The sequence below is a fragment of the Paralichthys olivaceus genome, chromosome 15, assembly GCF_024713975.1.
Source record: "Paralichthys olivaceus isolate ysfri-2021 chromosome 15, ASM2471397v2, whole genome shotgun sequence".
NCBI lineage: Eukaryota > Metazoa > Chordata > Actinopteri > Pleuronectiformes > Paralichthyidae > Paralichthys > Paralichthys olivaceus.
The window spans coordinates 30,940-51,165 of NC_091107.1; the positions used below are offsets into that span (position 1 = coordinate 30,940).

A 20,226-nucleotide genomic window follows, 5' to 3' on the forward strand; every position below is an offset into this window, starting at 1 on the left:
TCAATAACTGATCAAAGTTAACCATCGAGAATCGTGATAAGAAATAGGACACCAACATAAATTAATGTTGTGAAATGATCATGTGTATTTTATCATGAAAAATAAACAAGACCGATCATTGGAATATTGATCATTAATAACTCTAATTCTAAAAGTTGTCTTTTTTCACTTTGCACTTTTTTATTATAAAATCTGGAAACATGAACCCACCTGCCACTTCAATCAATGTAATGAAATGTGCCAAAATACAAAAGCCATTAATTATCCCTCACTATTTACATTATCCAGTAATTATCCAGTACCACTTTATATCATACAGTAATTATCCAGACGCTTTTGGTGTTTTTCCCTCCAATCAGCAACAAGTAGAAATTTCAGTTTTTATCTAAGAAAGTCTTCCAACACGCTTCATCGACATGAGTTATTATTATTTTGTTACTGATGTTTGTGGTAAAACCTTTGGACACATTTTTACCAAACTGTTTGCAGGTGAGAAAATCTGCTGCCACTCCAACAGTCAAAGCACCAGAGAAGAAGAAGAGTTTAAATGACGAAGACGATGCAAAGAGAAGTTTGACAGTTTATTAATAGATTTAAAACAACAGAAATAAACATGTACAGTTTCTTTTGATCGATTGATTGATGAATTGATCAGTTTCATTGTTTCAGAATCTCTGATCTGCAAACAGACGGTAAAATGAGTCTGAGGGAAAATCACCTTCATCATCATCAGTCTAACAGCGTACTTCCTGTCCGTCTGTCTGCTCATCTGTGAACTTCAAAATAAAGGTCTTTAAATAAACATCAGCAGCTGAATCTTTTCTTGAGAAACTTCCTGAGGAACAAACAACCCGGAAATGATCCAAAATCCGCCTGTAAATCTGGTTAATCCAGATTACAGGGACCTGGTCTGGTACAGGACTATAGGGACATGGTCTGACAAAGGACAACGGGGACCTAGTAAAGCTCCTGTTGGATTGTGGGAGATCAGAATATGAACCAATCAGAGAACAGATGATGTCATTGAACCCTGTTTGGGAACTCGGGCCTCAAATTCTTCTTCAGAAAAGTTTTCAGTCAGGACAGAATGTTCAGGAACCAGGAGAAACAGGAAGGAATCAGTATGTCAGCATTTCACATCGCCATCACTGAACTGATAAAGTCCAGGTGTCACGTTATCTAATCAATAATTCAATCAATCGACCAGTGTCTAGAAACCACCATGTTTGGCTTATAACGAAGTCAACTTATTTTGTTGTTAATGTATATTTTGTGATTCTCCTTATTGATTCATGATGTGTCATCATTACTGTCACTGTGACATCACTATGATGAGTAACTTGGCAAACTGTCTCTTTCATGAACTACAAAAAGATGATGCTGACGAGATGGCGAGTGGAAACGCTCACACCTGATGAATAAGCCATACCCCCTGATCACCTAACACTGGTTACCCTCAGGTTCCACCACCTCTGCTGACTAGTTAGCCTCAGGCTCCGCCCCTTCCAATCAAACAAATACGTCAGTTCGTCAAAAAACTGTCCCGGGCAGAGGCTTCTCCCACTACCTGAAGAGGGTGAGGCAATGATGGGGGTTAGAAGCGTGTGGGGTTGGGGGTTGTTTTATCAGATGCTACGTCTCGAACTGCGTAAGCAGGGCTCGGACTTCAGGCGTTAGCTGTTTGGCTGCACTAGCGGCCTCTGCGATAGCACGACGGTACGGCCCCTTTCTCTTCCTATCGAAGCGAGACTGGAAGGTCTCCAGGAAGGGGGACAACTGGGCGAGCGGCAGGAAGGAGGTGGTGGGGGAACCGAACCAGGAGACACGCGCCTCCTGCCGCACCGCCAGTCCTGTGTCACCACGCCGCACGACCGTGATGCCAAGCACTCGAGCCGGCCACCAAGGGAAACCGTAGATCTTTGCCCAGACGATGTCACCTACGCACACAGTCCGGCCATCTGGAAGAGGACACTTGGACACAGACTTAGAGAAGACAGTGGAAGACGAAGACGACGAGGACGAGGAGGAGGATGTGGAAGACTTACGACGCCTCTTCAGTTCACCTCCCTCCTCGTCCTCCTCGCCACCGCCAACCTGTGGCTCCTCGCTGTCAGATCTAAGGGGAGGGATGATGGGTGAGGAAGAAGGGGGGTAACGAGGAGCTAGTAAGGAGGGAGAGGGGGCAGGAGCAAGAAGGGAGGATGAGGAGGGTGGGTCTCCAGTGGGCGGGGGGTCAAAGGTCTCTGAGGAGCCACACTCTGAGTGGGATGAGTCCAAGGACGAAAAGGAGGAGGAGGAGGGGGGTGGTGGTGGAGGACCCTCATCTCCCCCCCTTCCTCCTCCCTGATCTGTACAGACTTCATGTGTCTCCACGACAACACTGACTGCACAGGTGGAGGAGGGGGGTGCTTGAGAAAGAAATGGCAGGGCGGTAGGCTGGACCAGGTCCGATGTGGGGGCAGGGTTTAAAGCGTGTTTGGGAGGCGATGAGCGAGTGCTCTGTTTGGGTGGGGTAGGTGGGGAAGCCTGGTTATCATCGGTACGATACCTTTGAGGTTTGAGACGCATTCTTGGCGGCAGCGGCGTGTGAGAGCTGGAGCTGACAGCGGCTCCGCTGAGGTGCTGCAGGCGGCGGGTGAAGTGGACCTTCTGGTTGTGGTTCTGCAGGGTGGCAGCTCGAGTCACAGCCTTGGTGCGGTCTTGGCTCTGACTCTGGTTCTGGTCTTTGGGCTGGCGATGTGGTGGAGGCTGGGAGCTCCTTGCCAGCTTCTTCAGAGCCTGCCGCGCTTTGGAGCGATCACTGGCCGAATCTTTGGCCAGTGCCTTCTTAGAGTTCAGCTTCAAACGGATGTGGCCGGACGAGGATGACGACGACGAAGATGATGTCACGCCCCTCAGCACACGACGAGAGGATGATGACATACAGATCCCTGATGATGCCCGTCTGTCAGTGGCCGTTCTTCCACCTTTGTCATCGCTCTTTAGCCTCTTGACCTCTGAGGAGATTGGTCCCTCAGCCACCCTCCGCCGCCGAGACGCCTCCTCACACCTCAGATCAACTAGGCCACGTCGTGCCTCCCTGTTCCCGCCTGATGCCACCACGCCTTTGCACTTGTCACAGAGCACTTGGCGGGGGCGGAGCTTGATGGCGTTCATGATGGAGGTCGGCTCCTCGCAGCGATAGCGCCGCTTTGGCCGTCTGATCTTTCGTGGCAGTGGCTGAGGTAAAGCCTGGTTGTAGGTGTCCCTGATGAACAGAGGAGGAGGGTACGGCGCCCCCTCCTGGAACAACGGTGGTGGTTTGGCAGTCCAGGGGTGATGGGGAGGGGGGGTTGGGGTGCTATTGGTGGCCTGTTCCTGTTCGCTGGACGTGTCATCATTGGTAACAGGCGTTGACTGAAGAGATGTTTGAAGTCGACTCCGATTATCTCGTTTTGGAAACACCGTGATCGGGATTCCGTACGGTCCAAACCTAAAAAAAACACATACAGAGTGAGAACCGTAAAGATTCAAACACAGCTGACCAGGTTTAAAACAAGAACAAATCATATTCAATCTTTCATCTGGAGGTGACATTACAACTTGCAGGATATTCTTATTATAAAGGTTTGATTTGCCATCGCCATCAGAACTGATGCTTCTCCGATAATTTGGGAAATTAATTATCCCAAAGAATGAACTACTGATGCTACATCAAGCCTTGCCACTCCAGACCACCAGGCAAGTACTATAAAAAAACATGATGATATATACCAATAATTGTTGTGTTGTGTTCACTTGGAGATTAAAAACTACACATGTCGACATTGAGGATTTACAGAAAACACTGTCAGGTTCATATTGTTAATTTGACAATTATGAATTGATGGAAACAGGAAGTGAAACATCAGCAGATGTAGTGAGTAAAAATAGAATTATAAACATGAAATGAAACGAACAGTTTAACTTTAAAACAACCAGAGAGCAACATCTTGTTCAACTCTGCCGCAGAACAACCTTGTTTAGCTTCAGACTCCATCAGCTGACCTGAATACTGCTCACTGATTGGCTTCAGAAATTAATAAGGTCATGTTCCAGTTACTTCTGGCTAGTTTGAAACATGATAAACCTTTAGACATCAGACGATTCATGGTTTCATTCATAAGCATCATTAAGACAAATCATCTAATGATGTTGGATCATGTGATCGGTCACTATAGAAACCAATGATCAAAGTATTTAGAGAGCATGAAGATCAGAAGTCGACTGATCTGAGCAGCCTTAAATTAACGTTTATTTTCCATGATAATAACTTTTGTTATCTTTTATTAACTATTTACACAACAAACGAATTAATAAATGATTAAGTTTAAAAATAACTATTATCGATTCGTTGCACAGCAGATTGATTGATCAATTTATTGAGTGTGATGACCGTCTCCTGTCACGACGTCATGTTCATATAATAAATAATAAAACCGATATTTAAATGTTTTCACCTTCTGGAAACGTCCATCAACACCCCGGAAAAGACCTTCTCCCCCCTCCGGAAAGACACCACCAGCGCGTCATCGATGACGTGGTCCAGGCAGACCCGGACCTCGGAGCCGGGACTCAGGTCCTGGAAGGAGACGAGTGGACCGGGTTCGAGCAGGAGGCGGGGGGATTCCTCCTGCTTGTCCGTCATCAGGCGTCTCTTAGGGGACCGGCAGGGGGGGGACGAGTCCAACAGGCCGCGAACCGGCGGTTCCTCCTTCCCCGCCGAGTTTTTAATGTACCCGGTCTCCGGGTCCAGTCCGTCCAGGTTGACTGGGCCCGACAGCCGGTCCGCGTTACCATCCAACAGGGCGACCTCCGCGGGCCCAGGCCTCAGCTCCGGTTGGACAGGGACCGTGTATCCCCGGTCTCGTCCCACTGTCTCGGCCCGGTCCGTCGTCACGTTGGTGGTCGGTACGGCGGGTTCGGCCAGAGACAGCCCGGCCTCGCTGACGGGTGACGGAGCCGGGAAGGAGTGCAGGAAGACGGCGGAGGGCTGCGGGTCCGGAAGGATGCTGCGGTACACCGCCTGGACAGCCACGTTCCCGCCGCCCTCGGGATCTCCCGGTAGTCCGGGAGAGATCCGGTCCATGCTGACCCGGTCTACCGGGAGGTTGTTGATCAGTTCGTCCCTCACGACGTTCTCACACAGAGCTTTTCCCGCCGCGGGCTCCAGCTCCGGCCTGACATGGCGGCGCTCCTCCCCATCCCCTCCATCCTCCACACGGACAACCAGCAGCTCCACAGCCGGGCCGGACTCCCGAGGCCCCTCAGGCTGCAGCGGGACTCCTGGAAGTCCCAGGCTCGGTTCTGACGGGCCTTCGTCGTCCGTTGCCGGCGTCGAACCTGTCGAAACCGCCGCAGCTCCTGGCTCTGCAGCCACGGCCGCCATTTTCTTCCGCTGTGACCCACGGAGCTTTGTCCCGCCCCTGACGACGCGGCCAGATGCGCAGGCGCTCTGCCATTAGCTGGAGCGCCCGTCAGTTAAAGGACGAGCGGCAGAGCGTCCTCTCTGATTGGCTGAGTCTTTAAGGCGTCAGATCGCCACTAGGGGGCGTTAGTCTTTATAAGAAACGAAAACATCAGGAGTGAAGATACATTTTCAGCTGATCAATCAATAATTGATTTATTAAAAAAAATATCATTCAAAACAACATCTGATCCAATTATGTGAAAAATAAATAAAAATGTATTAACACTAAAACATCATGATCAATATGTGATCAGAATTCTTAAATATAGTAAAACACATCATATTTAAACGGACAATAAGTTAATCATCTAACCAATCAAGTATCAATTAATCCATAGTAATCAAGATAAATGATTGAATTCATTACAAATCATTAAAAACTGTTAAGACACAAGTCTTTATATTATGGTGTGTTAAATCATATCACAGTATATGGTTTTTTTTCTTCTAATATGTCTTCTTGTGTTTTTATTTCTAATATGTCTTTTTATTATGTCATTAGTGTACCTGCTGCTATGAAAACTTCATGTCCCCCATGGAGGATTAATAAAGTCATCTATCTATCTATCTATCTTCAGAAGTGGTACAAGTGAACGTAGGCAACTGGACTTGTAAAAAATATTTCTCACCGTCAGAATGAAGGAACATGTTTTACATATACACTCCTCAAAAAAAGTATGGAAACCTTAATGTTCACAGTCTAAAGTTAAATTTCAGAGATCAAGGTGTCCATTTAGAAGAACAAGTGATTGTGAATCAGTTTCTCTGTTTTGGTGCAAATCAAAGTCACAACAGGTTCAATGAGACAAAAGTAAACGAGCCCCAACAGGGAATGTTTTTAATGTGGTGTCCACAGACAGCTGCTCTCTCCTGGTCCTTCCTGACTCACTCTAGTTCTGTGTTCTGCTCGGGTCCTCGTCACTACTGGTAGCATGAGGCGCTACCTGCAGCACCATCAGGGTGCACAGGTAGTCCAGCTCCTCCTGGAGGACTCATCCATACCTGTGGTCACAAGAAGGTTTGTGTCTCCCGCGAAGTCTCCAGAGTGTGGAGGAGACATTACAACAGGAGACGTTACACCAGGATAGCTGGACAGCATCAACCCAGCAGCAGGTATCTGCTCCTTTGTGTGAGGAGGAACAGGAGGAGCACTGCTCTACAAAATGACCTCCAGCAGGTGACTGATGTGTTTCTGACCAAACTGTCAGAAACAGACTCCAGGAGGAGACATGACGTCCTCTAGTGGGACCTGAGCTCACAGTCCAGCACCAAGCAGCTCCATTCACCAGAGAACACCAGGACCAGCAGGTTCACCACTGGAGCCTTGTTCTCCTCACAGATGAGCAGGTTCACACTGAGCACATGTGACAGATGTGAAAGGATCTGGAGAAGCTGTGGTGAACGTGACGCTGCTGTAACATCATCTATGACCGGTCTGGTGGAGGGTCAGTGATGGTCTGTGGAGGCAGATCCCTGGAGGGTCACATAGACCTCCATGTCACAGCCAACGGTTTCCTGACTGCTGCTAAGTACCAGGATGAAATCCTCAGAGCGACTGTCAGACCGTATGCTGGTACACTGGACCTCTGTGCATCCAATGCTACCAAGTCCGTCCACAGACAGTCCAGGAGCTCATTGATGATCCAGGTCAGACTCCACCCTCCGACTCATCAGGAGCATCATGTGTTAGGAGAACATATGGGCACCAGGAGGCCACACCCACTGAGTCACTTGACGACTTGATTCACACACGTTGGATCAGCCGGTGGTTTCAGTTTGTTACTGGGATGTTCAGGTTTGAATCCAGCCTCACTGGGTTGATGGTTTTAGTTTCCTTTGTTTCGTTGTTTTGTCATTTTGTTCTCAACTAATTCTACAATGTTCATCAGTAAAGATTTTACACTTGAATCATTCATTAAAATCTGATGTGTCATTTAACTGTTCCCTTTAACAGTTTTTTTGAGCAGTGTCTAAGACAAGAGTTAAAACTCATGGTCTCCAAGACTTTAGAGTTGTTTATATTCACAGAAGTCTTTTTTTATTTTATTGTTGCTTGTCTCCTATTTTATTCTTTACAGTACTTTGTTCAACTGTGATTCTTTTTTAATGTGTCATAAAAATAAACTTGACTTGATACTTTCTCTTCATAATCTTATCTTCACTATCTTTGAATTTCATTCTGGTAAAACAGGCATTCAGTCATCATCACAGTTCATATTTACAGCTATAATTATTCATTAAATAGTTACAAGCTTCTACTCTGTAAAATGTTTTTACAGTTTTATTCATATTCTGTGACATGTAACAGAGAAGAATAAATAAAGTTGAAAGGTTGTAACATCAAAAAGATTCTATAAATTTAGGTTTATTAATAAATGATGTTATGATAACATCATTACAACATAAAGTGTGTGATAGGGGAATAAGCAAGTGTTCCAGGGTCAGAGTCTGAAAAGGTTGGATGTGAAAACAAATCATTAATTCAAAACTTCAACACAAAAGCACACGTTTGACTCCAATGTAAATTAATATCTGTGGTTCAGCACAATGAAAATAACCCCTGACCTTCACCATAAACTTTATTTCATTTCAAAGCAAAAACAACAACAATCAGATTAATAATAATCAGTTTTATTAATGTGTTACAGCCTCATACATATACTATTGATTCATCAGTATTAATATTGCCATATTACACTTTTTACATTGTATTATCGCAATGCTCTGGCAACATCATATAGATCTAATCAATAATCGTCTGACTGATCACATGATTATTCTGAACTCTCCTCCTTCATCACTGGTTCATCATTATGATTACAGCTTCGTGATTGGTTAAGATTCAGTCCTTCTATCTGATTGGTCAGGGTTGAGTCCAGGTATGAGGAAGTGAAGTCGAGGTTTGTGGTTGCCGTAGTAATAGTTTCAACAGCATCAGTGTCTTTGTGTCATCACATCACCATGGGAATATCAGAAATTGAAAGTTCATTACCAGTTTAATAAAAACTTTCAAATATTTATGAAAAAAAATCAGCAGCAACTTTCCATCTCAGTTGTTGTTGATTTCCTATTATCATTGTTAATGTCCCCTTAATTTAAGAAAAAAAAAGACACAAAAGGAAATTCTGGACCAGCTGTGGATGTCTACAGTAACCATGGTGAAAACTGTAATACTCTCTGATTGACATCTCTATGGTTACAGGAGCAGAGTGCTCCCTACTCTTCCCTCCTGTTCTGATTATGTGATGTGGCAGCATCGGATTGGTCAGAGTGCATTGAGGCCGGTTCCTTCTGTTTCCTTTCGCTCTTTTAAAGTCACACCCTCCTTTGAGACCATGCCCCCACAGGATTTAATGAGGTCTTCAGAGATCATGCCTTCTCGTAAGGACACGCCCTCTTTCTGTCGAGTTGCAGGGCTTCTTCCAGACCTATAAAGACAAACATTATTATTTCTGATATGTTGTTATTGATCAGGTTGGTGCCAAATAAAACTATCATTCTGGTTTAGGATATATCATTGGGGAATGTTAATAAAGCTAATGCTGCTGAGCAGTTAACACTGCATTTAAGCTATTGAAGCTAACATGCAGAGTAAGGCTAACTGTTAGTCATTAGCTTACCAGTTCTCCTCCACATCTTGGATGGTGTCTGGCAGCGGGATGTTCAGAGTCTCTGGCAGAAAACAAGCAAAGCCTCCAGCCAACACTGCCGCTCCCCCATACACCACACTGGGTAGAGCAGGGAATACCTGGGAAATGTAGTCATTGGTGCTGTCAGTAATATGACCTCAGTTCTATAAAAGTGTGTCTCTGTGTAAACCTGTTGTAGGTTCCTTAACAATGAAGCCATGAGCTTGACGCTCTCACCCTCGTTATCCACCTCGAACTCAAAGGAAAAACTCCACAAAATCCTCTCGTTAGTTTTCTTGATTTACTTCAAAAAATAAAGCAAGATACAACAGTCCAGCATGACGATACACAAAAATGAGCGAGAGAAAGACAAATAAAAAGAGTGAACGAATGAGGTCAAATAACTATATGGCTCCGCTCCATGATGCCTGACGTGACTGCCCACTCAGCTTAACCACCGACACTGATCAATCCGCATTAAAGGTGCTATATGCAATTTCTAAACCTGCAAATATCCATACACATTTCAAGTCAAGTCAAATGAACTTATCAATATGAATTATCTAACTGTAAATAATGTAAATAGCTAGATTTTTACCACAATCAACACAAATATATTTTAACACATGAACTTAAATTATTATTCAAACATTAATGAACTCAAATAGGACCTAGGCTCCTACACCTGTCAAACATGTTAACTTCTATATTAGTTAACATCCCATTGTTCTTTATGAAACCTTCGACAGTCTATGTTAAAATGTATGAAGTCGGACCGTGAATGTATTTCGTGGAATTTTAATCACATTTGAGTCATAAAAGTATTGATTGATGGATTCAGGATGTGAGAATTTTGGAGAAACAATATTTTTCTGTGATGTCACCTCGTCCAGAATGAGAACTGCGGGCGCCGCCATGCTGCCGACTCTCGCCATGGTGGAGACGAAACCCATTCCTGTCTGCCTGAAAACACAAACACACATAAAAACAAACACTGCTTTAGCAGCGGTTGTCAGTGTGTCAGGATTGGAACCTGCAGCTCCTCTCTCTGAAACATACTTTGCTCAAGGGCAGTGTCTGTGTTTTGTGTCTCACCTGATGACAGTGGGGTAGAGCTCGCCACTGTACAGGTAGGCGGTGGTGAACGACGCAGAGGTGAAGCCTTTACCAAGACACGCAAAGGTTGTCCTGACTACCTGCATGTCTGTGGGGGGGTAAAACAGTCTTCTTATGAGGGTTTTGTGTTTTATGTGTGTGTGTGTGTGTGTGTGTGTCTGCATGTCTGTGTGTTTGTATACGTGTGTGTGTGTGTTTGTGTGTTCTCGTCACCTGTGGGGACAAACATGTTGGCGAAGATGACGGCAGCTGATAGGAAGAGACAGACGGCCTGAGAGACCCGCCTCCCGAAGTAACTGAGCATGCCCAGAGCCAACAATTTGGCAGGAAAATCGACGGCTCCAAAGATGATTTGCATCAGGTAGATATTTACCTGAAACCAGTAAACAACCAATGGAGGCCCAGCACAGTATAAGCAGCCAATAGGAGGAGAGGAAGGGTTCTTTATAAATGCAACACATTGTCAACCCCACATTACGATGGTAACCACGCCCCTAAAGGTGTCAAGAGACTCACCCCGAACTTCTGCAGGTCCATCGCCAAACCATAGTATGCAAAACTCGTGGAGAACCTAAAAGACAGACAATTGGCAGACCGATAGTAGATAACAGATAAGTAACAGGTCAGGTATCAGGTGAGTTCAGGTAAGTGCAGGTGAGTTGCACACTGGACCTGTGTCCAGCTTGGTTTACATTTCTGTGCCCATGTTAACAGATTAGAGCTGAGACAGCGGCGGCTGCTGCTCATATATGCTGCTCAGCCGCTCTTCTAGAGAACAGAGGTCTCGCTGTTCTTATTCTGCACGCTGTGCTCAGCAGAATAAACATAGATCTTCCACCACAGTGTTAATGCTCTGTTCAATAATTCTTAAGACATATCTTTATTGTCTGTCCAATATGTCCCGAAGGTAAATGTTTGCAACACTTCCAGTACCCGTTTTCAAAATAAAAGCACTCCTGCGTTTCTGTTCAATATCATCGACCTGCAGAGCCGGAGAGCCCAGTCCCCGTTCTGGACGTACACATGCATAAAGTTCAAAAGATGTGAAACTGGTGGCTCTACAACTAATGGTAAGCTCTGAATGAAAATGAATATAGTGTAATTTAACAAAGAAGCCGAATATGAACATTATTTGAGTACAGGTGAGAACATGTGATGACACATGAGTCAGGGGATTTCAGGTGAGTCAGGTGTGTACAGGTAAGTACTGCTGAGTACTGGTGATTTCTGGTGAGTCGGGTGAGCGGAGGTGACTTACCAGACAGCCATCAGACAGACGGAGATGCGTCTCATCGCTTTCGTTTTCAGGAGGTCGTACGCTGTAAACGTCGAACGACTTGACTCCATCTCTTTGATCATGTGTGAGTTCATAACCTGCAGGTCACATGGTACTGATGACAGCTGCAGATGTGATCATACACATTGATAATATGTTACATGTGACAGACAGACAGGTACCTCCAGCGTTAACTTGTCAATCATCTCTGGTTTTCCATTAATTCGAGCGACTCGGTGTAAATTCTTCAACGCCTTCTCAGACTGCCGGTTCAGAACCAACCAACGGGCTGACTCTGAGAACCACCTGACCAATCCGAGAGCAGACATGTAAGAACCACTTGACCAATCAGAGAGCAGACATGTAAGAACCACCTGACCAATCAGAGAGCAGAAATTCTCCACTGACCAACTGTAGGCGAAGAATAGAAAGTATGGCACACAGACGACGACCTGCAGCTTCCTCCAGTCTCTTAACCAATCAGCGAGTCCCGCTAAGACCATTTGACCAAAGGTGAAGAAGAATGACGTGAGCGTCCCAACCAGTGTTCTCTCTTTGGTCGGAATCCACTCCACCTCTAAAGGACACACACACAAACACGCACACACAGATGATCACATCATCAGAAAGACGAGGACAGACAGGTATGAAGATAGACAGACAGACAGGTAGAGAGATAGACAGGTACTCAGTGAGACTCCATTGAGGATGATGCCGGACACCGCCATCCCGCTCAGAAACCTAAAAATACAGTAGGCAGTGTATGAGGGAGAGAGGGCGGCGCTACTGCCCAGCACTCCCAGCTGCAGGTACGACCAAATGAGGACAGATCGCCGCCCAAACCTGAGAGACAGAGAGACAGACAGATTCTTACTGACAGACACACAGGTACGTGAGACAGGTTCATGTTTTAACAGGTGAATCCCACCTGTCTGACAGACTGCCGTAGATGATGGCTCCCGCCAAAACTCCGCCCATATAGATGGTCTGAATCATCTGCTTCAGAGGACGCAACGAACACACCAGGTCCCACTGAGACACAGACAGGTTCAGACAGACTGGTTCAGCGAAACAGACAGGTTCCGACAGACAGGGACAGAGAGACGTCAAAGATAAATTACCTCAGAGACAGTGGTTGCGAGGAACTCGGAGCGGTCAAATGTCCAACCATCCACACATTCTTCTGTCTGTAGCTGGCTAACATTAGCTGAGTTGTTAGTGGCTAACAGCTGCCACTGCGGCTCCACAAACCTGGGCAGGTATAAGGAACAGGAAGTGATGTCGTTAGGGGCATTCGACTTACTCGTGGTCACTCGTGGTTTAATTTCATTAAATTTTCAGCGAAACAAAGTTCTCAATCAACTTTGTTCATTGTTCTTAGGATTCCCTTAAGATTCATTTCATCTGCAACAAAAAAATAAAAAGCTGTGGGATCATTGTTCTCGTCTCTGATGCTGCGAGGAGTAAAAGTCTTTGTTGCTTGAAATTTTTTTATTTTGCAATAAATTAAAAAAAAAACTGAGTTCATCAGTAAAAGAAAAAAACTCCTCGTGTTACTTTCTCTGTAACTCCTGGACTGAAATTTTCTTTTTTATGACATCATTGACCGGTGGAAAATCTCCCAATGAATTTTTAATGAACTTGTGACATATTCCAACCTAACGACAGATTTGTCTCAAGGTCGAGCTGCTGCCCTCTCTCCTCTCTACCATTTAACTCCTGTCAACGCAGCGAGGGTAGCATATGAATAAAATATATATATTGCTCAGTTAGTGACCATCGGTTGTAAACTACTTGTCATGATGCATTATGGGAAACAATGTGTGCACTGTATGGGGATTAAAAAATGTCAGGGAATGGTTCAGGTTGTCACCTCCTGCAGCGGTCCAGTCTATTTCCAGAGGAGTCCAGAGGAATGAAAACCTTGAGCAGCTGCTTCTCGTCCACCTGAAACAACCAATCACATTCATCACATCTATCAGGTGACCTAGTGGGGAGACAGGTGACTTGGTGGTGAGACAGGTTACCTGGTAGTGAGACAGGTTAGAGAAGCTGTGATTGGCCGGCAGGGTGCAGTGGTGGGCGGGGATTCCAGAGACAAAGTTGTTGAGCAGGTTCTGACTCGCCATCAACAAACCAGGTAGACTGATGAGCGTGACATGGAGCCACTGGTACCTGCCGAACCCTCCCACCTCACCATGACGATGAGGGTGGGACACGTTAACATGAATCATACATGTGGTCCGTGTTTGTCTCACAACAGACACAGTTACATACATTTCTGGGGGCAGTGTTGAGTTAGAGTACAATTAATAATCCAAATACAGTTACTTTCTTGTATTTAACCTGCTACATACATAGAGAGAGAGACAGTGAGACAAAGAGAGAGACAGACAAAAAGAGAGAGAGAGAGAGAGACAGAGACAGCCAGACAGACAGACAGACAGAGAGAGAGAGATAGATTGACAGACAGACAGACAGACAAAAAGAGAGAGAGAGAGAGACAGTCAGACAAAGAAAAAGAGAGAGAGAGAAAGACAGACAGAGAGATGGACAGACAGACAGACAGACAGAGAGTGAGAGAGAGAGACAGACAGACAGACAGAGAGAGAGAGACAGATAGACAGACAGACAGAGAGAGAGAGAGACAGACAGACAGACAGAGAGACAGACAGACAGACAGAAAGAGAGAGACAGATAGACAGACAGACAGAGAGACAGACAGAGACAGACAGACAGACAGACAGAAAGAGAGAGACAGATAGACAGACAGACAGAGAGAGAGAGAGACAGACAGACAGACAGAGAGAGAGACAGACAGACAGAGACAGACAGACAGAGAGAGAGACAGACAGACAGACAGAAAGAGAGAGAGACAGAGAGACAGACAGACAGAGAGAGACAGATAGGTGTGAATTAGTAGATCAGTCGCTCGTTATCGACTGACTGACGCTACAGGAGGTAAAGTGTTTTTTAACTCGAACCCTGACATCACAGACGAGCTGATACTGCACTGTCATCAGTCACAGTAATGATGTCGTCAGTAACTTTGATAATGTGGCAACATCACTGTGACATCAGAATGTTGATTAGTGATTTTTAAATTTTTCATCAGCTGATCAATGATTGATGAGAATTATTACTGGACTGCAGTAATCAGATAAAAACCATACAAGTAATCAGATTACATTAATGGTACATTTACCTCGTCCAGCAGTTCGGCGAAGCCCATCGCTCTCTCTCTTTCTTTATTCTCGTTTTTATTTCACTAACTTTTCAAATATTCTCAAAACAGTTCATATTTATAAATCAACTGTAAAATGATTAGAATTGATAATAATAATAAAGATAATAATGATAAAGATGTTTTCAGAGCTTCACCTCCATCAGAAAAAACCTGGAAACAAAATTTAAAAAAAGTTACATTTCTCTTTGACGACAAAGATTTATCTGGTCAAACTGTGGAACTGTGATGATGTCTTCACATGTAGAACTCTAATGTTCACATGTAGAACTCTCATGTTCACATGTACAACTCTTATGTTATGTACGCATGTAAAACTCATATGTTCGCATGTAGAACTCTCATGTTCACATGTAGAACTCACATGTTCGCATGTAGATCATGTAGAACATGAACTGGCGACTGAAAACCTTCAAAACTTTACAATGTTTCCAGACGTGCGTGAAGTCTGTGAACTCGGTCTGCTGAAAGTTCTTAAAGGATTAAAGACTGAATGAAAACATACTTACATTCTGACGGACGAGTGGACGACTGAGAGAGTGATGAACAGAACAAACGGACAAGTGGAGGGGGAGAAAACAGATGACTGGACATTAATGAGTGACTGCAGAGGACGAGAGGAGACCTTGTAACCTGATTGACCCTCTGTCTTTTCTCTCTCTGTTTTTCTTGGCTCTACACATTCATTGTTCAGTTAATGGTTGAACTTAATGTCTCCCTCTCTCTCTCTCTCTCTCTCTCTCTCTCTCCCTCCCTCCCTCTCTCTCTCTCTTCCTCTCTCCAGGTCTTTCCACCAGAGCTCAGTGATTGGTTGAAAACTCATCCTCTTGGTTTGTTTTCGTGTTCCTGCTCCTTGCTGAGTTTGTGTCTCGGAATTTGTCCAACTGAATCTGAGTCAACAAACGACTCAGCGTGCTCACACCAGACGACATGATGCGACAGCGGGACGATGAACTGGACTCACAGATGAAGGTGACATGGATGAAAGGCCTGATGGGATGGATGGTGGCATTCTGTCATCATGATGCTACAATTCTGAGGTTCATGTAAAACAGTTATATTGAAAAATCTATAACTTCCTGTTGAAGGGGCGGAGTTAATAACACGTCCTAAACAACACATTTGTGTGACGTAGTCAAAGTATATACAAGTGTTGATATTGCAGTTCCCATCAAGACAGGGACACATCAGTATTTGACCCTATCACTGCTTCAGAAACGAGGCCACTCTTGATTGAAGGATTTAACTCAAGCAGTTAAAAATTCATTAATAAATTCAGATTATGAGGATCTTATCCTAACTAAAGCAAGAGATCTAATTAGTCTGCTCTTGTCCTTGGCAGTGGCAGCAGCGTACCAGTGAGCACACGTTAGAGAGAAATATTCCAGGTAACGGTGTGCGTAATCCTCACTGGTGTAATCCTCGCTGGCGCAAGCGCACCGGCCCGTTTTCCTCACCTCCGGCGTTTCACTGCGTGAGCAAAGGTGAGCGCACCTTTGACCAGAATGTCCAAAATTTCCAGTGTTGGGAGAAGAAAAGTCGGAAATAAATCCTCTGGTGTTGTAACCCTGATATTCATGAGCTCTTGTGTAGTGAAGGAGCTCCGGGTACCATCGCAAAAAACAGAATTAAAACACAAAATAAAACAAACCAACGCACACCAATACACCAAGGCAACCATCCGCGGCGCCATCTTGATTTATTCCATTAGCTTTTCAAACATTGGCTCCCTGTAAATTTCAGAATATCAAGATCCTGCTCCTCACATTTAAAACCCTGAATAATCAAACCCTTCATATGTCAAAGAGCTGATAACACCATACTATCCAGATAGATCAGTTCACTACCAAAACACAGGTTCTCTTGTGGTTTTAGAGTCAGTAAGAGTAGAACAGGAGGTAGAACCTTCAGCTACCAGGCTCCTCTCCAGTGGAACCAGCTCCCACTCTTGGTTCTAGAGTCAGACACCATCTCTACATTTAAAGTTAAATTAAAATGTTCCTCTTTGATAAAGTCTATAGTTCTGGATCAGGTCCTGAACCATCACTTAGTTATGCTGCTATAGGTCTAGACTGCTGGGAGAACTCCCATCATGCACTGATGATGGAGGCAGATGTCTCCACACTAACTCTGGTTCTAGAGGTTTCTCTCTGTTAATGAGGGAGTTTCTCCTCCACAGTCTCAAAGTGCTGCTCATTGTTCACCTGTTGGTTTCTCTAGATGAAGAAGATTTTAAGCTCTTGACCTTCTATGTAAAGAGTCTTGAGATCATGGATATTAGGATTTGGCGCTATACAAATAAAATTGAATTGAATTGAATTGAATTTGGTTTATAGTGATATCATTAACACACAATTGAATTGAATTGACTGTGGAACATGTTTTCCTTCAGTCTGATCTGAAAAGGAAACGTCCTGTAAAGATGATGTTGATTAAACCGATACAGGACATTTTAATTAATTACCTGATTATGTTTGGTACACTTTCTTTGCAGGTGTAGTTATTTAAAAGTCATCGGATAGAAGAATGAACTTAACACATTTGCTTAATCTCGTCAATGTACTTTTTTCTTTACTGGACTTCATGCTGATTGAATTATTTATTTTTTTAGTTTCATTTGTGGTTGTTGTTGTTTACTCCTCCATACTGTAAACTTTGATACATAAATAGAAGTTTATGGTTTGTACTTGAAACCATTGTTCTAAATGAAATGCACTTCCTGTTGAATGAGTGGGGTTAATAATCATTTCCAGGTTAAGGGGCGGATTTACAGGGTTCCACTGACCGCAGGTTCCACTCAACTTGTTATCCTGGATAAAAAATAACTTCAGTTTAAGAAACATTAACGATGTCAGATGAACGTTCGACCTTCTGTCCCTCATCGTCTTCACCTCATGTGATGCTTGTCTCCATCATCCAATCACGCGCTGTAAAAACAGACTTCATTATTCTCTCAGTTGTTGATCAATGACTGAAATGTCGCTTTATCTTTAAGGGATGAGGAACAAACACTATGTGGACAATGTCTTGTCTGTCCTGTTTGTCTCATTCATCTGGTTTGCCTTGTCCATCTTGTACACCAGTTAGTCTTGTCTGTCTTTTGTCTTATTTGTCTTGTCTGTAGGTTGGTCGCTTTCGACAAGCTGCCGTGATGGGCTGAGCCAGCGTAAACCACGCCTCCTCATGTTGATGTGCTTGTTCACAACACACTGAGCGTCCCGCTCGTAATATCCTGATATACCAGAGGAGCTGAGTTGTAAAGGTTTATTCCACTTAAATACTACTGCGCAATTCTATGATGCTATGGTTTTGTGACAGCGCCACCTAGTGAATTGGAAGACTGGCTGCAGTTTCAGGGAACTCAACTGTGGGGTCTGGTGCCGGCTCCGCTCCCCGGACAGGAAATAACAAAGGACTGATTTACAGCGCAGTCAACCCTCTTGTGACAGCAGTAAGTGACTGATTTGCATTATCCCAAAAAAGTTTGAATGCATGGGTCTTGCATGATTTCGCTGTCAAAATATCTACCGGTATGTGTACGACTAAATCACACAAATTCCTACTAATGCTACATGTGTGGGGAGCCTATTTGTTGTTTTAAAGGTAGTTAACGTGACACCAATGATAGCTAGCTCCGCAAATTCTATGCTTGGCATAACTTTTTTTTGTCGATAATGAACGTAAAATGTTTGTTCTGTGTGTTTGGCTTTGAAAAGAGTTTATTCATAGGAAGCCAGTGCAAAACTCTGAGAACTGAACAGACGTGTTTCTGTCTTAGTTTGAGGAACCGGGCGGCAGTGTTTTGAATAAGCTGCAGTTTAAAAGAAAACAAAGAAAAACAAAGGCATGAATAAATAAATCAAAGTCCTTAAAGTTTAGCTAAATTTTAAAGGTGGTTATTATTTGAACTAAAATTTGCATTTATTTGCAGAGCTGGATCTGCCCGATGCATTGATGTGGAAGAGGAACTTGTCTCCTCCATCAGTCTGGTTCGTTGTGACCACCTAATTTGTTTTGTCCATCTTGCCCATCTTGTTTGTCTCACCCGTCTCATTTGTCTGGTTTTTCTCATTTGTCTCTGTTGAGATGTCCTGCGTTAGTTTGACTGAATCTCAGATTCAAAATGCAAAAGTTCTGACTAAACATTAGCAGATGAATGAACCTGTTTTATTTAAGAGTAACATGTCTGCGACTGTCGTGGACACAAACGTTAGACAGAACAAGGCTCAGAGGAAAAGAGCTGAAACCTGGACACTGCGCCCCCTAGAGGACAGAGAGGACACATCTTCTGACTTAAGAACAAAAGAAGTCAATGAAGTTCAGTGACTTGAAGTGTCTCTCTCCTCAACACCCATTTGAGGAATGTTTGACACCTGTAGATTTGGACACATGGAGATTTGGACATGTGTAGATTGGACACGTGTCATATGTTCGTTAAAGGATCAAATCATCTGAACAATTCAACCTGTAGAGTCCACACAAATATTCATTAACAAGGACAACAGCTGTCTGTGTGTCTGTGTGTGTAGAGATGTTGTAACTCTGGTGACATGTTAACTTCTGGTTAAAATAAGTTAACCTCAGTTAAACTAAACAGATCATAAATAGAGTTCTGGATCTGTATCATCCCCTGGTGGCTGACTGCAGTATGGGTCATAAACCCTGCCTACTCAATGTTATGTAAAGTTAGTAGTTAGTAGTAAAAATAGGCTGGGACATCATGATCGTGGATTGGAACCGAGTATCGAGGTCCCGCCTATACAAGCTCTTGAAGAATCAGTCTCAGTTGTGAAACGGGGTTTGAGAGGTGCCAGTTCACCTCCTGGGCACTTGCCCTTGAGCAAGGCAACCCCCCAATTGCTCCCCTTCATGGCTGCCCACTGCTCCGTGAGGTCACTGTGTGTATTATGTTCCGTGTGTGCTGTGTTCACATGGATGGGTTGAATGTAGAGGTCAAATTTCCCCATGTTGCATGTAGTGCTGTGTGTGCATGATTGTGGGACAATAAAAGGAATCTTAAAAAAAAAAAGTTGGGATTGATAAAGACAAACTTGATTGGAGAATGTGCACATTCCCACGCTAACTCTGACTCGCGTGTATGACAATCTTGGAGACGGGATAATGAGGATGCAGACGTGAGGTGGTGAACTGAAGCAGATTATTGATCCACTTTATCATTGAAATTAAAACCAACAAGTTGTTTGTACTTGTGCCAGAAAACAGTTCCATAAGAACCTTCAATTGAAAAAGATATAAAACAACCTCCAGCCATTTACAATCAGATAATAATGAACAGCAGAGTCATTAATAGTTTAAATAACATCTTCCAACACTGTGCGTGTATCATTAACAACGAGTGTTTGTCAACTCTCTGCAGTGAATGTGACTGGAGATCACTCACAAAAATAGTGTCCACTACTGTTCACTTTCAAACTTCTATTTTCAAATAAAATTCCAGAGTGGAAGTTAGGAC

At 44.0% G+C, this 20,226-nt stretch overlaps 2 protein-coding genes across 2 annotated transcripts; both read right to left on the reverse strand.

Annotated features, from left to right (window-relative positions):
- Nucleotides 1–568: 568 nt before the first annotated feature.
- On the reverse strand, nt 569–7,629 carry pwwp2a (PWWP domain containing 2A). Its single transcript, XM_020106897.2, has 2 exons — nt 4,479–7,629; nt 569–3,472 (listed from the first exon to the last, which is right to left on the reverse strand). Exons 1-2 carry the CDS (start codon nt 5,405–5,407, stop codon nt 1,633–1,635), a joined length of 2,769 nt encoding a protein of 922 aa, XP_019962456.2. The 5' UTR covers nt 5,408–7,629; the 3' UTR covers nt 569–1,632.
- Nucleotides 7,630–8,103: 474 nt separating this feature from the next.
- On the reverse strand, nt 8,104–15,400 carry oatx (organic anion transporter X). The gene is made up of 16 exons (XM_069539778.1): nt 15,263–15,400; nt 14,715–14,906; nt 13,537–13,701; nt 13,383–13,456; nt 12,631–12,760; nt 12,438–12,541; nt 12,198–12,352; nt 11,918–12,086; nt 11,692–11,815; nt 11,492–11,607; nt 10,750–10,804; nt 10,447–10,606; nt 10,213–10,321; nt 10,002–10,080; nt 9,109–9,236; nt 8,104–8,916 (listed from the first exon to the last, which is right to left on the reverse strand). The coding sequence occupies exons 2-16, from the start codon at nt 14,739–14,741 to the stop codon at nt 8,754–8,756; spliced, it is 1,758 nt and encodes a 585-aa protein (XP_069395879.1). The 5' UTR covers nt 14,742–14,906; nt 15,263–15,400; the 3' UTR covers nt 8,104–8,753.
- Between the last annotated feature and the right edge of the window lie 4,826 nt (nt 15,401–20,226).